This window comes from Nasonia vitripennis, chromosome 1, assembly GCF_009193385.2.
Source record: "Nasonia vitripennis strain AsymCx chromosome 1, Nvit_psr_1.1, whole genome shotgun sequence".
In the NCBI taxonomy this organism is placed as follows: domain Eukaryota; kingdom Metazoa; phylum Arthropoda; class Insecta; order Hymenoptera; family Pteromalidae; genus Nasonia; species Nasonia vitripennis.
This window is the reverse complement of record NC_045757.1, coordinates 11044984-11062397: the sequence shown is the minus strand read 5'-3', so window position 1 is coordinate 11062397 and position 17414 is coordinate 11044984. Positions and strand designations below refer to the sequence as shown.

The 17414-nt window shown below is 40.4% G+C and overlaps 1 protein-coding gene across 50 annotated transcripts in view; it reads left to right on the top strand.

Annotated features, from left to right (window-relative positions):
- Nucleotides 1-17414, top strand: part of LOC100114105 (Down syndrome cell adhesion molecule-like protein Dscam2) — a 64158-nt gene that overhangs the window by 21311 nt on the left and 25433 nt on the right. For 22 of the 50 annotated variants that reach the window (XM_031930724.2, XM_031930622.2, XM_031930746.2 and 19 more), the window contains 4 exons: nt 248-684; nt 773-1029; nt 1400-1712; nt 8291-8584. In XM_031930724.2, the coding sequence (XP_031786584.1) occupies nt 248-684; nt 773-1029; nt 1400-1712; nt 8291-8584 (1301 nt within the window). Of the gene's footprint in view, nt 1-247; nt 685-772; nt 1030-1399; nt 1713-5251; nt 5546-8290; nt 8585-9268; nt 9560-9725; nt 10017-12611; nt 12903-13611; nt 13903-15099; nt 15391-15561; nt 15853-17414 lie in introns of all 50 variants that reach the window. The other 28 variants (XM_031930814.2, XM_031930796.2, XM_031930670.2 and 25 more) reach the window with 8 other exon arrangements.

Here is a 17414-nt window from a genome sequence, read left to right as displayed (position 1 = left end):
TGAATAACTTTTTTATATCTTTTTCGATATAAATGGGACGTAACATCCTTCAGTAAAACTTTGCATAATCAAAGTACAAGTACAAATCAGATCTTTGAAAATTAAAGAATTAACAGTGAACAAAAAATATGATTGACCTGACTTATACTAGAATATTAATCATAAAATATTGGTCAGTGCTATGCGTAACATTATACAATACGAAGCCAACACCTCGCAAGGCTGCTAACACAATTCCAAATTGCAGATGGTACAAATTCATCGAAGGAACATCTCGTCGCCAACCGGTCCCACTAAACGAGCGTGTGCGCCAGGTTAGTGGCACCTTGATCATTCTGGAAGCTCAGGTCGAAGATTCTGGCAAGTACCTGTGCGTCGTCAATAACTCGGTGGGTGGTGAGAGCGTCGAGACAGTCCTCACCGTCACCGCACCTTTATCCGCCGAGATCGAGCCCCGAAGCCAAACCATCGACTTCGGTAGACCTGCTACGTTCACCTGTAATATCAAGGGTAATCCAATCAAGACCATCTCCTGGTTGAAGGATGGCAAGCCTCTGGGACATGAAGAGACCACGCTGAGAATCGAAAGCGTAAAGAAGGATGATAAGGGAATGTACCAATGCTTCATAAGAAATGATCAGGAAAGCGCACAGGCTACGGCTGAGTTAAAACTGGGAGGAAGATGTAAGCTTTTTTTAAAGACATAATACATTTTCGCAATGAGAACTGTTGCAATTTAATGTAATCTGGTATTAAATTTATTTTTGTTTAGTCGAACCACCTCAGATCCGCTCCGCTTTCCACGAAGAGACACTGCAGCCTGGACCCAGTGTCTACCTCAAGTGCACCGCTAGCGGAAACCCGACTCCCGAGATCACCTGGGAACTCGACGGCAAAAGACTGTCGAATACGGAACGATTCCAAGTAGGACAATACGTTACCGTCAATGGCGATGTTGTTTCCAATCTCAACATTTCCAGCATTCATACGAACGACGGTGGATTATACAAGTGTATTGCCTCATCCAAAGTAAGTTTAAAAAAAAATCAGTTAAAAATCTGTACAACAGTTGTACAACGCAATTATATGAGCCTTCATCTCGTTATTAATTGAAAAAGCAGATTACAAATGTGAAATAGATTTCATTTGAGTATTTACCTACATTTGATTATCAAGTAATAACAATACAATCAAAAAATAATCTACCTATAAGGGAATTCATCTTTTGCAACTAATTGTCTTGAAAATTTTAGTTTGCGACATAATGTTTCAAACGGAAAGACATTGCTAAAGACATTTTTTTCAAAGTTTTTCAAACAAGTGCCATCAACTTTATAAACTTGTTTTGATTTAACTCAATCTGTAACAAAATAAAACTTTTAATAATTTACAATTTTAGGTCGGATCAGCCGAACACTCAGCACGTCTCAACGTGTATGGTCTTCCCTTCATCAGACACATGGACAAGAAAGCTATCGTTGCTGGTGAGACGCTGCGGGTCACCTGCCCAGTAGCTGGTCATCCCATCGAGAGCATCGTCTGGGAACGAGACACTCGTGTGCTGCCCATCAACCGTAAACAAAAAGTCTTCCCCAACGGCACCTTGATCATCGAAAACGTTGAGCGCTCGACCGATCAAGCCACCTACACCTGCGTCGCTCGTAATGCTCAAGGTTACAGCGCCAGGGGCACTCTTGAAGTTCAAGTAATGGGTAAGTTCAATGTTTCGATTTTTAATCTTCCTTGATATTTTTAATTGATGAAAACGCGGATGAATTAAAGGCCGTCTTCTTTATTTTGACAAATATTCAACAATTTTAAACGGTCTTTTTTATAAAATTCGAATACTTTATTCAAAATTGACGAGTTTAAGTTATTTTATTGATAAAAATAAATTAATTAGTTAATGAAAAAGCGGAAGGATCATAACTTAATTTTTATTCACAATTATTTTCTGTACAATTTTCTATTCTACTACGGTGTTTTTTTTAAATTAACGTTCAAAGTACAAAGAATATTAAAAATAACACGTATTTCAGTCTAGCGTTACCGTTTATTTTTTATTAAGTATTACACGGTTATATAACGACGTATAAACTGAAATGCTATTACTAAGGATCATTACAGCAAAATGGTCCCGTAATGTTATAGCAAAACATAAAACCCAACGTTTTCAGGTACAGCGAATATAATTAATCACATGTAATCAAACAATTTTCTCCAGCAATAATTTAGAACACGATGCAATATTTTTATGATAACTGGTGGTAAAATGTGGAACAGCCATCGGAATCCGTGTCATTTGCGAGTGACGCTGCGTGTATAGGCGATCAGGAGTGATAGTTCTCTACAAGTAATAGGTTATTTTCCTTACGCATAGAAATTATAGGCTTCACGCAGTAAAGCGCATCGAAAATTGTAGACTCCGGCAAATCGAAAATTACACACTGTTTGTTTTTCATGCGAGGATATTTTTCGATGAGTTTTATGAAACCGCTTATACTTAAAAGGCTCTATCATTGAAACGTGAGCAGATAGTTTTTTGTCGCCAATAGTCATCATAATAATGTGCCTACATATTTCTCTTGCATTAAGTCTCATGAACATAAACAGACACGCTACTATTTGCAACGAGTCATAAGCACATTCAACGACGGAGACTTAAAAAAAATGGGATTATCGTTTTACGTACACGGCGTTTATCGAAATCTCGGTTACCGTTACTAATTTATTAATCATGCGAATCGCGAAGCGAGGAAAATATTGTAATTGCTTATCAAGATTGGTATGGCGGTTCATGGTCGATGCGATTGTAATTGGTTGAACTAGTCTCTTCTTTCCGCTCTGCGAGTATCGTGCTTTTAAAGTATTCGTGCGTTCTGAGATTTGAATTTCTAAGATGTATATTAACATTTATTAGAATTATCTTGATTGTTTTTTTCGGTTTCTTTTCTATACAAGCCTTGTTATTATTCAGCGGATTATTATTTCATAAAAAAGTACGTTACCGTATATGACTCATTTCAATCCATACATCTAAAACTCGAAAGAATAGCTCTATAATCGTTTTATCACTCAGAAATCTAAAAGCACACATATGCTAGCTAAAGAAGCACGTCACAAAGAGTCCCGCGTGTCTCAACCTTGTAGAAGAATTTACGCTTCGGAACTCCCAGAGTCATCTCGATAATCCCGAATGACGCGCACACCATTTCAGGCTAAAACGCACTGTTTAATAAGTGGATTGTGTCTGTTACACGGATTAAAGGGTCAATCACCATCGTGCAGCAGATGAATCTCTCTGATCTCATGCTATAGCATGAGATCAGAGAGATCCATCCTGTGTGTGCGAGTATATACGTGGGTGCGCTGCTCATTAGGTCGAAATTGCAGCTTAGTAGCGCGCGTCCGCGTGAGTGTGCCTGTATGTACGTATGTGAGCGCGGGCAGATCAAGATTAAACACGTTCAATTGAAATAACTCTGTTTGGTCACGCTGTGTAGTGTGTGTCTAAGGCGCATTTTTCTCGCTATACGTGCACTATCGTTGCACCACATGCCGAAATCTAAATGAACTCGCGAACGGCGCTCGGTTTCCATTCGCTCAATTAACATGAGAAATTCCCCAGATCTCTGTTCTTAGAAATGCCATGACGAATCACTTAACCACGAGCTTCGTGTGCAGTCAGTAGTAATGATGTTATCCAGAAAATATGCATCTTCAAAATCAAATATACGCAGAAAAATAGATTCAGAGTTCTTACTTAATTGAACAATTTGTCGTTTGCTCAGGTACTAATCTCCTATAGAAAACATAAATTTTCCTTTGTCCAAACGGTAAAGACCAATTGGTTCTAGCTGCAGAAAACAAAAACATTCGAACACAAAATACTACATCCAGAGATATCAGTCACACGTGCCCATACTCGCGCATACACACACACTCGCACCAAGATGAGCGCCGGCGACAAATTACTCGCCAGCAGTCTTAATTACTCACGAGCCACCCGTTTTGCCGTCGGTCGCCACCAGAGACTCCGACGATACAGCCGTTCTCGTTCACCAAGTTACCGATGAACGCCGGCGAGTTCGCCAATCTTCAGTGCATCGTGTCGGTCGGCGACTTGCCGCTCAAGATCCGCTGGAGCTACCCGGGCGAACGGATCGGCGGCGCCTCGGGTGTGCTCGTAAAAAAGGTGGCCGACCGTGTCAGCATGCTCATGATCATGGCCATCACGGCCAAGCACGCCGGCGACTACGTATGCACCGCCGAGAATGCCGCCGGCACCGCGTCCTATACCGCCGAGCTCGTCGTTAACGGTTCGCTTTTTATAGATTGGAGAAAGCTCAGCTTACTATAGAGATTACTTAGTAGCTTCTTATTTTTATTGTTTTTTTTTTTCTGTCTATCTGTCTGTTTATGTGTGTCTGTGTCACGTTAGTCGTAGACCACTGCAGTATTATAAACCGTCCATGCATTACATGATCGTTCCTGTATCCGGAAAGATATTACTTTTAATCGCAAGGAGTGTCAGAGTCCCTTATACGAAATTCAAATTTCCCTCGTTTATCGGGAACTATAACTGAAAAATTAACCGACTTCGACTTTGACACCCTCGTAATATATCTCCGTCAGTTGGACCGCAGCTGTTGCCGATCGCATTCAACACCGAGTCCGCAAACCAGGGCGATTCCGTATCGGTAACCTGTTCCGTTCTCAAGGGTGACATGCCCATGGACATAATCTGGGCATTTAACGCTGAACCGATCCAGCCCTCGGTAGACCAGTCGATCACGATTTATCGAATGAACAAGCATCTGAGTACGTTGAGTATCGACGGGGCTGCAGCGAGACACGCCGGCGAGTATTCGTGCACCGCCTCGAACGTCGCCGGATCGGTCAGCCACTCCACTCAGTTGGCTATTAACGGTACCTTTTATTATTCCCCCGTCGATGTATTGATTTTTTTCTCTTCCCATCTCTTGACTAATCCATCCCTGAGTTCTTTAGAGACACACATCAATTAATAGCGATAGAAAAAATTTTGCTTTCGCCATGACCGCCATATCAAGTACGTGGACCGGTTTTCTTTTAGTTTTCCAAATTCCAATCGGCCGATCGAGTCCACGTGAGTTATCAAAAGATGTGTAAATAAACAGCTGATCCACTTGACGAATCAGAAAAAAGCATTCGGATACTTTCCTCGCTTCGTCATCATCAGAGTAATCTGGTAATTATACACTGTTGACAGTCGCTCCGCAAATACTGCCCTTTACGTTCGGTGACGAGCCCGCCAACTGGGGCGACTTGGTGTCGGTAACATGTTCCGTGGCGAAGGGCGATCTTCCAATCGAAATCTTATGGGCGTTTAACAACGTGCTCTTGAAAGACATGCAGCATCACGACATAACCGTAGCGAGCACTAATAGAAAGAACAGCGTCTTGAGTATCGAATCGGTAAACGCCAGGCACGTCGGAGAGTACACCTGTCTGGCCTCGAATCACGCCGGCACAGCTTCTCACTCGGCCTATCTGTCCGTCAACGGTATTACACAACATTTTTCGAACCCCGTTCCAATCATTCGTAATGCTCAATTCCTCGTATACACGTCCATCTCCCACATACCGTTCTTATCCGCTCGTGACCGATCGCCATAATGGCTTTGCAACACTACACACACACACCAATGATAACGGAGTTCAAAAGTGAAAAGAATCATCTCGAAAATTTGCGATGAGCAAGTGGTTCCGCAGATACTCCAGTTCTCGTTCGGCGAGGGTCCCTTGAATCCTGCCCGTTAACTTCACGTGGACCTTTAACGACGAGCCGATCGATCTCGACGTCGACTCGGACGTAAACATCGTCGCGAACAAGCGGGTGAGCTTTCTCAGCATCGACAAGGTCGACGCAAGACACGCCGGGAATTACAAGTGCATCGCGAGCAACGCCGCCGGGGCTGACAGCCACACGGCTAGCCTGTCGGTCAACGGTAGTTAACATTTTCACAAACCTATGCTGTATCACAAAAGTCTCTTCTGCTCGGCTGTGAAACTTTCTGTAGACTGCGATTTTTGTAAGAGAACAGTTAATTTTGTTCTTTTGTTTCCTTTTTTATATTTGACGCTTATATTGATTGTTAAGTTTCGATGAATATACCGAGGAGCTGTTGTGAATCGATTATATATACCATACATTGTGTCTTGCCTATATATTTGCAGTCGTACATCTGTACGGTAGTTAATTGCATTGCAGAGTGGCTATATACTTGAGAACCGAAAATAAACAGAACACACATATATATATATATATATATATATATATATATATATATATATATATATATATATATATATATATATATATATATATATATATATATATATATATATATATATATATATATATGTGTGTGTGTGTGTGTGTGTGTGTGTGTGTGTGTGTGTGTCAGTGTAAATGTATAAATACTATGCCGTGGTAAATCTGTCCCTATATACTCACAAGTAAGTCTCGACGTTTTGAGAAGTCTCGCCACCAAAATGTACAATCCAACCGTACCGCAGCATGCATCCTCAATTTTCACCCACAAAAAAAAAACAAATTGCAGTCGCTCCTCAAATCGCACCGTTCGAGATAACGGAGGCGCCGGCCAACTCCGGCGACTCCATATCCGTGGTTTGCGCCGTCGTCAAGGGCGACTTGCCGATGGAGATAACGTGGTCGGTTGACGGTGTGCCCGTGCAAGAAAAGCACGAGGACATTGGCGTTCTCGCGACGACGAAAAAGAACAATATTCTGAGTATCGAATCTGTGGCCGCGAGACACGCGGGCATCTATACCTGCTCGGCGTCGAACAAGGCTGGGGCCGCGAGTCACTCCTCGAACTTGATCGTCAACGGTACGTTCTCACGGTGGAGGGACAATTATTTCTCCATGATTTCCTTGCCGCCTCACCTGTCACATACCTTCATACATTCAGGTCCTTCTGTCGGGTATACGTTGTCTTGGAACATTATACGGTTTCGCGTTTCTTCGATGGATCATTCCAAATCTTATCTGTGAATCGATCGTCAGATTGCACTTCCGCCATGTTGCAGGCCACCCTCCAGAAGTCTCTGTATCCTAAGCGTTAAATTTTTAGGAAGCATAGCAAGAAGAATAACTGCTAAGATTAATCAACTTCGCGTTAAATGCTTTTCCAAGTCGCTCCCGAAATCGCCCCGTTCGTGCTCGGCGACAAGCCGGCCAACTGGGGAGACACAGTCACGGCCACGTGTACGGTAATTAAAGGCGACTATCCGGTCGACATAAAGTGGGCTCTCAACGGGAAGCCACTAGATCATCAACACGAGGAAATAACCGTAGTTAACACTGGCAAACGCGTTAGCCTACTGACCATCGACGGCGTGCGAGCACATCACGCCGGGGAGTTCACCTGCACGGCGAACAATGCTGCCGGTGGCACCAGTTACTCGACCATGCTGACCGTCAACGGTATTGCCTCGTCAGCCATTAGCGTGGTAGTCTCCTACAACATAGTGAACATTTCCGACCCTCGAACCGACTCCTATAATGCACTCTTAACCAAATCACCGACGCCTATATCGTATACCAAATCTTTCTGCCAAGTGTCACCGCAAATCGTTCCCTTCGTCTTCGGCGACGAACCGGCCAACTCCGGCGAGTCCGTGTCGACCGTCTGCACCGTGTCCCGTGGCGATCAGCCGTTGGATTTCGCTTGGTACTTCAACGGTGAGAAATTGATAGCCGACGAGAGCCAGGGCTTGTTGATATCGACGAAAAAGCGCAGGAGCTTGTTAGAAATCGAGGCCGTCAGTTACAATCACGCCGGCGAGTACACGTGCTCCGTGTCGAATGAAGCCGGCGCGACGAGCCACAGCAGTGTTTTAGTCGTCAACGGTAAACCCGCATGTCAATCGTCGAGTGACCTTCCATGCATTTTGTTTGCGAATTTGAAAGAGAGAAACGATTGCTGACAGAAGCGAATGAGCTTGAGTACACTTGAGACCGATTAATACCGATCTTCCTTTCTTATATCCATCCTTATTGCATTTTTCGATGTATTGCAGCTTTTCTCATTCGACACTACTACGATTCATCGCTAATTGAAAGCTTTCTTAAAGAATAAAATATACATTGTATGAGAATTGCCTACCAATCTTGATCGTTTTACGTAACGTGGAACTACCACAACCGAAAACTCAATTAGAAACCGATGACGCGCACGAAAGCCGATAATTCATTCATACGTATCTGCTGTCGGGATTACAGTTCCACCACAAGTCGCGCCAGTGACTATAGGAGACGAACCCGCGAATTGGGGAGAGCAGGTCTCAGCGACTTGCAATGTTTTAAAGGGCGATTATCCGATCGAGATACAATGGACTTTAAACGGCGAAGCAATAACGCCGACATCGCATCCAGATATCAGCATTACGACGAGCGGGAAGAAAATATCGTTTCTCGTTATCGATTCGGTTTCGGCTCACCACGCTGGAGAGTACGCGTGTATCGCTACTAATTTAGCGGGGTCTACCAGTCGTAGTGCCATTCTAGCAGTCAATGGTACTTGTTTGAAATCATAAAACATGAAATTAAATGCACGGTGTTTTTTTTATACATTTACAATATTTATACATGAACATTAACATTTTACCGACTCCATAACATACACCCTCTGTTTTTTCGTAATACTGTCTCTTCTGCACAAGATTAACACGATCCATGTTATACTAACTGTTTTATCATAATGCATATAGTTGCGCCGCAAATCATGGCATTTTCCTTTGGCGATCGACCGGCCAATTCCGGAGAATCAATGTCGGCTACTTGTTCTGTTTCTGCTGGCGACCAGCCACTGGAGTTTTCTTGGTTCTTTAATGACGAACAATCGACTTTATCGAACTCGCACGATGTAACGATATCATCAAGCAAGCGTAGAAGTTGGTTAGAAATCGATGCTGTCGGCGCGCACCATGCTGGAACGTACACTTGTTCTGTGTCCAACGAAGCTGGTGCTGCAAGTCATAGCACTGTTCTCGTTGTCAACGGTAATTCTACGTGCAAACAGCATCGTGAACTATAGTTGACCTTTTTTTGTATGACATGCTTCTCAAAATCCAGTACATTTTTCCAATCCCCATATGACTATTATACACCGGTGATTTGTTCGAGACAAAAATCGAAAGACATAGGGGTATACTTGCATTTCTTCAGTCGAACGTGAAACTATTATTTTTGTCAAAAAAGTTGCTCCACAAATTGTACCGTTCTCATTCGGCGATGGACCGGTTAACTCGGGAGAATCGATGACAACCACGTGCGCCGTATCAGTTGGAGACAAACCTTTAGAATTCGCGTGGTTTTTCAATGGCCAGCCAATAAATACGCAAGACAACCCGGCAATATCTGTATCGATTAACAAACGAAGGAGTACCTTGGATATCGAATCGGTTAACGCAGGACTTAGCGGAGAATATACTTGCTCAGTGTCGAACCAGGCCGGTGCGACAACTCACAGCACAAGTCTCATAGTCAACGGTAATCAGTTTAACAATTGAGTTGGTTTGGATTCCAGCATACTTTCCTTCCATAATTCGATCTTCCTATTTCCTGAATACTTATAGGTTAAAACAGAATAGATTCAGGGACAGGTTACATTGAATTTTATATCAGAGTGCGGATTATCAACAATTTTTGTTCCTAGTCGCACCGCAAATAACAGCGTTTGCTTTTGGTGACGAAGCGCTGAATGCTGGGGACGCAGCATCTTTGACTTGTTCGGTCATTAAAGGAGATTCTCCACTGGAAATAGTCTGGATGTTCAACAGCGAACCTTTAGAAACTAGGCAGCATGACATAATCGTGACTGAGACGGGCAAGCGTACAAAACAACTGACTATAGATTCCGTTGATGCGAGGCACGCAGGAGAGTACACGTGTATAGCATCAAATATTGCTGGATCAGTCTCTCGAACGGCTGCGTTAGCCGTTAACGGTACTACTAAATTTGTGCTCTAAGCTCATTTTTCACATTTATCGTGTAGATCTAACTAGAGTTGCCGATTTCCTTCCCTTCATCCAACACTTTACACGTTTCGGTTGTACAACGACTATTGACGCCTTACAAAGATGTGATATTTTAAGCTTTTTTAACTATACTTCTGAATTAACTACAATCGTTTTTTGTTCGATTTCTCAAGTTGCACCACAAATCGTTCCATTCACTCTTGGTGACGGTCCAGCGAATTCCGGAGAAACGATTTCAGCCTTTTGTAGTGTTTCTCTTGGCGATGCTCCATTAGAATTTTCTTGGTACTTTAATGGAGAAAAATTATTAACGAACGACAGACAAGATCTAACAATATCCACTAGCAAACGCAGAAGCGTTTTAGAAATTGAATCGGTAAAAGCTCATCACGCTGGAGAATATACTTGTTCTGTGTCGAATGGAGCGGGTGCTACAAGTCACAGTTCGGTTCTTATTGTTAATGGTAATCCCAAGGTTAAAATGCACGCGAATAAATCATTTTTTAATTATTTCATATTTTAGATAGAAACTTTAATATTTTCATTTTGAAAATGCCACGAAAAATTATATTTTGTTTCTCCTATTTTGTTCCGTTTTAGTTATCCTTTACAGGCCCATACCTTGTTAATAAACTGTTATAACGAACAATATAAGGTCGATAGGATTTGACTTGTTTCAACAGAATTCGAAAAATAGTTTTATCTCGTGTCTTATTGAAATCTTTGTCTTCACAATTGCTGATTTTTTGCAACACTTCACTTTTCAAGTTTCACCGCAAATCGTTCCTTTTACCTTCGGTGATGGGCCGGCTAATTCTGGAGAATCGATGTCGACTATTTGTACAATCTCTCGTGGCGATCATCCAATAGAATTTGTATGGTTCTATAACGGCGAGGAGATATTGACCAGCAATAGGGAAGATCTATCGATATCTAATACTAAACGTAGAAGTGTCTTAGAGATCGAATCAGTAAGTGCTCATCATGCCGGCGAATACACATGTTCGGTATCGAATGCAGTTGGCGCTGCGAGTCACAGTTCGGTTCTTATTGTCAATGGTGATCTTTCATTTTAAAAAATAGTTAATGATTTGTGTAGATTGAAAAAAACTAGAAAATATTTCAAATGTTCGAAGTTTTTAATTATTTTCAACTTATTTCTTCATTGATTTATTCCTTGCTTATCCAACCCTCTAAAAAATGAATATTGATCGATTGATAAATAAAAGATATTTTGCGTGCTCCAGTCATCACGAAATTCATCGGTTCGGGTATTCGGATGAATTACTAATAGGTCAACTCCATCCAACAGCTGATTTAGGATATCGGCTTCGGGTTTCTTGTGCTTGATTTTAATATATACCTGTAACTCAACCAATATATTTACAGTTCCGCCTCAAGTTGGTCCGGTGAATATAGGGGACGAACCAGCAAATTGGGGAGAACAAATTTCAGCAACTTGCAATGTTTTGAAAGGCGATAAGCCTATCAAAATACTGTGGACACTTAACGGCGAACCAATAACTGCTAGAACACATCCGGATATAAGTATATCAACAACGGGAAAAAAAATTTCACTACTGGTCATAGACTCTGTTACGGCTAACCATGCTGGAGAATACTCTTGTATAGCTGAAAATTCAGCTGGAATATCCAGTCGCAGTGCAATTTTAGCAGTTAACGGTACCCGTTTGACAAAACAAAAATACATACAATTTTACAATATTTCTATTACGCTTTTATACATACGAAGTATATCCACTGCACCCACTTGATTATTTGCAATTTTTACTTATCTTATCCTTCTATATCATCAATGGAAAAACCAATTTCTTCCTTTAGTTGTACCGCAAATCGTGCCTTTCTCATTCGGTGATCGACCAGCGAATTCGGGAGAATCTATGTCGGCAACTTGCTCTGTTTCGGTTGGTGACTTTCCGCTTGAGATTTTGTGGTTCTTTAATAACGAACAGTCGACAGAGCTCAATACTCGGGAGATATCGATATCCACTGGTAAACGAAGAAGTTTGCTAGAAATAGAAGCTGTTAGAGCACATCATGCCGGAACTTACACATGTTCAGTATCTAACAGAGTTAGTGCTGCGAGTCACAGTGCAGTTCTTATTGTCAACGGTAATAGGGAACATACATTTTCCGCATAAATATATTTATACATATTTTCGTATTTGGAATTGTTTATATTTTGGCCCAGAGATATGTTATGAGAATTTGTTTCATTATTCTTACTTTGCATGAGATTCGATTGAGTTCAACATTAAAACACACACTTTTATGAATACTTATACATATATTATACAATTTTATACGGATTCATTGCTTATAATTAAATATCCACAATCCAAATTATTATAGACGAGAGTAAGGGCGAAAGAGCGAGAATTTAAAAGATTGATTTTGGCATACGAATATACCATGGTAAGAACAAAAAGTACTGCATTAAACCGTATGAAATTCTGAGTGCTGTTTAAAATTGTATTCATAAATATTTATTAAATCACGCATACAGAACTCACTCTGACAAATTGCTAATTTCAATAAACAGTTGCACCGCAAATTGCGCCATTCTCATTTGGCGACGCGCCAGTGAATTTTGGAGATTCAATGTCAGCAACGTGTTCTGTTCCTGCTGGAGATAATCCCTTAGAATTCGCTTGGTATTTTAATGGACAACCAATCAATCCACGTGACAAGGAAGACATTATTATATCAATCAATAAGCGGCGAAGCTCGTTAGATATAGAATCAGTTCATGAGGGTCATAGTGGGGAGTACACTTGCACAGTGTCTAATCAAGCTGGTGGCACAAGTCACAGTACAGCTCTGATAGTTAATGGTAATGATATGAGTTGTAATGAAATTTGCGTGTTAGATATTTGAACGTACCTGGTTAATTTAATTCCTTTTGTCCAATCAACCTGTTTGATAGGCGCTGATATATATGTGTGTGGGTGTGTGTGTGTGTGTGTTTGTGTGTGGTAAAAAGTGATAGACGAAAATCTGATTTATCAGATATAGAAAAAAATATTTTATTGTGAAGGTCTTTTTTATAATAAATAAAGTCAGTAGCTATCATTATGCTCATTTTCTTATAATAGTTACTCCAAAAATTGGGTCATTCTCTTTCGGCGATGATCCTCTCAATGCTGGCGATACGGCCTCCTTACTCTGTATTGTAACGAAAGGCTATTTTCCCTTGGAAATCGAATGGATGTTTAACAACCAATTAATAGACCCTCTGAAGGTTGATATAGTCATTAGCGATAACAGAAAACGGACGAATCAATTGACGATAGATTCCGTGAGTGCAAGACATGCCGGGGAGTATACATACATAGCATCAAATATTGCGGGATCAACTTCAAGATCCGCTAAACTTGTTGTTAATGGTATTTTTATGGCTCGTATAGGTAATATTGCATTGTATCAATTGAAAATAATAATTTATTTCACTGCGTTAGTTCTAACACTTGTCAACAGTTTATTTTTGAAAAGAAGAGATTACTATGACATAATTTTTGACGACTGTCAATTTGTTCCTTTAGTTGCCCCTCAGATTAGAATGTTTTCTTTCGGCGAAGAACCCTTGAACGCCGGTGATACCGCCTCATTGTCTTGCATCGTAATGAAAGGAGATTCCCCATTAGAAATCGAATGGATGTTTAATAACGAACCTATAAATACGGTTGAGCACGACATAGTCATAAGCGAAAACGGAAAACGCACGAAACAATTGACGATCGATTTCGTAAGCGCGAGACATGCAGGAGAATACACCTGCATAGCATCAAATATTGCTGGTTCCACATCGCGTTCTGCTCAACTGATCGTTAATGGTATTTCTGAGTAACTAATTTATTATATATATTTTTTTTTTATTTACCAAAGTGACTCGTATGGCTCGCATTATAATCATTATATAGTAACCTATACATAATGCAAACAAAACCAATCAATCGACGCTTTTAATGAAAGTCAACTAATTTCAATTGAAATTTTAAATATCTTTTTCGATACCTCAGTTGCCCCGCAGATTGGAATGTTTTCTTTTGGCGACGATCCCTTGAACGCTGGCGATACAGCGTCATTGACTTGCATCGTTACAAAAGGGGATTCTCCTTTGGAAATCGAATGGATGTTTAACAATGAACCTATCGACATCACACAGCATGATATTGCTATTAGCGAAAACGGCAAACGCACGAAACAACTGACGATAGATTCTGTGAGCGCAAGGCACGCTGGCGAGTACACGTGTATAGCTTCAAATATTGCTGGATCTACCTCGCGATCCGCTCAACTAATTGTTAATGGTATTTTAAAAAATGAAATTCATGTAGGTGTACTTATAGTGACTCGTATGACTTGTGTAGGCACGGATATTATCATCTGACTATTTAAGAGATTACCTCTAATTTTAATTTTTTTAAGAATGTGATTCCCATTGCAAGTCACCCTATGATTTTGATTTTTGATAAACTTCTGAACCATATATATTTACACATGAATTTTTACTATTTGTCTAGTCGCTCCGCAGATAGGATCGTTTACATTCGGCGAGGATCCTTTAAACGCTGGTGACACTGCGTCATTATCGTGTATCGTAACAAAGGGTGATGCCCCGTTAGAAATTGAATGGATGTTTAATAACGAACCCATAGACCCTACTCAGCATGATATAATCATAACTGAAGCTGGGAAACGAACTAAACAATTGACAGTAGAGTCTGTAAGTGCAAGACATGCTGGAGAATACACATGCATTGCGTCTAATAGTGCTGGTTCGACTACTCGATCCGGTCAAGTAATAGTCAACGGTATTTTTGAGATTCAACAAACATCTTACTTTTACAAAGTGACTCGTATGGCTCGTGTTGTATTACTATTCTTTTTTTTTTTTTAGTTTCTTCAAACTAATTTCAAACACTAGAAATCACACTTACTCTTTTATAAGAAAAGGTTATTACAATTACTAGGCTAATTTAAGGTTTCTTCTATTCAAATAAGCAAAATTCTACGATTTACTTCTTCAGTTGCTCCACAAATCGGAACGTTTTCATTTGGCGATGATCCTTTGAATGCCGGTGAAGCAGCATCGATAGTGTGTAGTGTGTCGAAAGGCGATTTTCCATTAGAAATCGAATGGTTGTTTAACAACGAACCTATAGATCCTGCTCACCATGGCGTTGTAATTATGGCCACTAGCAAACGTACGAAGCAAGTGACGATCGAGTCAGTGAATGCAATGCACGCTGGGGAATATACGTGCATAGCATCCAATATAGCTGGATCAACATCGCGATCGACCCAACTTATTGTTAACGGTATTTTTGAGTACTATAGATACGTTGCCATAATGCAGTGACTTGTGTGACTTGTAGAATTGATCATTTTTATACCATAATTTTCCGTCCTCACTTTTTTCTTATACGATTTCTTTAAATTTTTACTTCCATTCATCCTGTATTGTTGAATCAACTTGTTTATTTTCACAGTCGCTCCTCAGATAGGATCGTTTACCTTCGGTGATGATCCTCTAAATGCGGGTGATACAGCATCGTTAACGTGTTTAATTACAAAAGGCGACTCCCCGTTGGAAATAGTGTGGATGTTTAACGATGAGCCAGTAGACCCTACCCAACGTGATATAGTCATTAGTGAGACTGGTAAACGTACGAAACAGTTGACAATAGATCCCGTAAGTGCAAGACATGCTGGAGAGTATACGTGTATAGCATCGAATATTGCTGGATCAACTTCGCGAACCGCGCAACTTATTGTTAATGGTATTGTGAACTATTAAAAATTTTAGTGTTTTAAGGTGACTCGTATGACTTATATTGAATCAAAAGGCGTCTTGTATTATGACAAAAAATGTATAAAAAATATATAAACTATTAATTTGTGTAGAACAAACAAAGTATTACTAATTATTAGACAAAAATTATTCGTTACATTAAACTGCTACGAATATGTTTTTTCGTTAATAGTCTTTGATGTAGCAGCCGATGTTTTTATATTACACTAAATTCATATACTAGGTATCGTTATTAGCATAAGCACGATTGAGAGCAAAGCGTTTTTTCCCTAATTTGTCCTCATATTTCACAGAGAGCTTGTTATTGATTTTATAGTTCCACCAGTCATTGCTCCTTTTATTATTGGAGAAGATCCAGCTAATTGGGGCGAACAAGTATCAGCTACTTGTACGGTTCTTAAAGGCGATCAGCCAGTAGAAATATCTTGGATGTTAAATGATAAACCGATGACATCCGATACTTATCCTGATATATCTATTACGAGAAGCGTAAAGATGATTTCATTGTTAAGTATTGATTCCGTGGATGCACACCACGCTGGTCAATACACTTGCATTGCAACGAACAATGCTGGATTCTCGAAGCGTAGCGCGATTTTGAAAGTTAATGGTATACCTACGCATATTATGCTTGTACATTTATAACCACACTGCATTGAAAACTGCTTCAAGCTTCGCAATGCTGTAATAAGCTTTTACACTTTTACTGTTGTTCTTGTTACTCCAACATATCCCTAATTAACTGACAGTATGTTCCGCGTAGTCCCCATAAGAATTAAAAAATTTTATAAACTGAAATATGGTTCTAAAGAGTGAATATTGTTGTCGTTTTTCGTTGTATTATGGTTGAAAAAACTAAGGATATACATTTTTGTTTAGTTGCTCCACAAATAGGTATAGGCTTTACATTCGGCGAGGAGCCCTTGAATGCAGGTGATATGGCGACCATAACGTGTGCCGTGATAAAAGGCGATGCTCCTCTTGATATCGATATGATGTTTAAAGGAGATCCAATAGATACGAGCAAAAGTGGAATAGTCATAACCGATTCCGGTAAACGCGCTAAACAATTGATGATAGAAGCTGTCGAAGCAAGACACGCTGGTGAATACACATGCATTGCTTCGAATTCTGCGGGCTCAACTTCACGGTCAACTATTTTAGCCGTCAATGGTATCGACTAATGAATTCAATAGAGCGAATGTCGTAGCTATTAGAGATTATTGCGCGAGACTCGTATGGCTTAAACTCGAACTTATGAAATGGTTATTTAGTGATAAAACAACTTTTTCTATTTTAGACGTAAGCCACAAAGTGTGTTTGGGCTTGATGACATATTTGAACATTCGTTAATTACAGTTCCACCACAAATAGCTCCTTTTACCATGGAAGAAGGACCCGTCAATTGGGGCGAACAAGTTTCTCTCTTTTGCAGCGTTTCAAAGGGCGACCATCCAATGAAAATTCACTGGACGCTGAACCATAATCCAATAAACGCGAAAAGTCACGACGGGATCGTAATTACTAAAA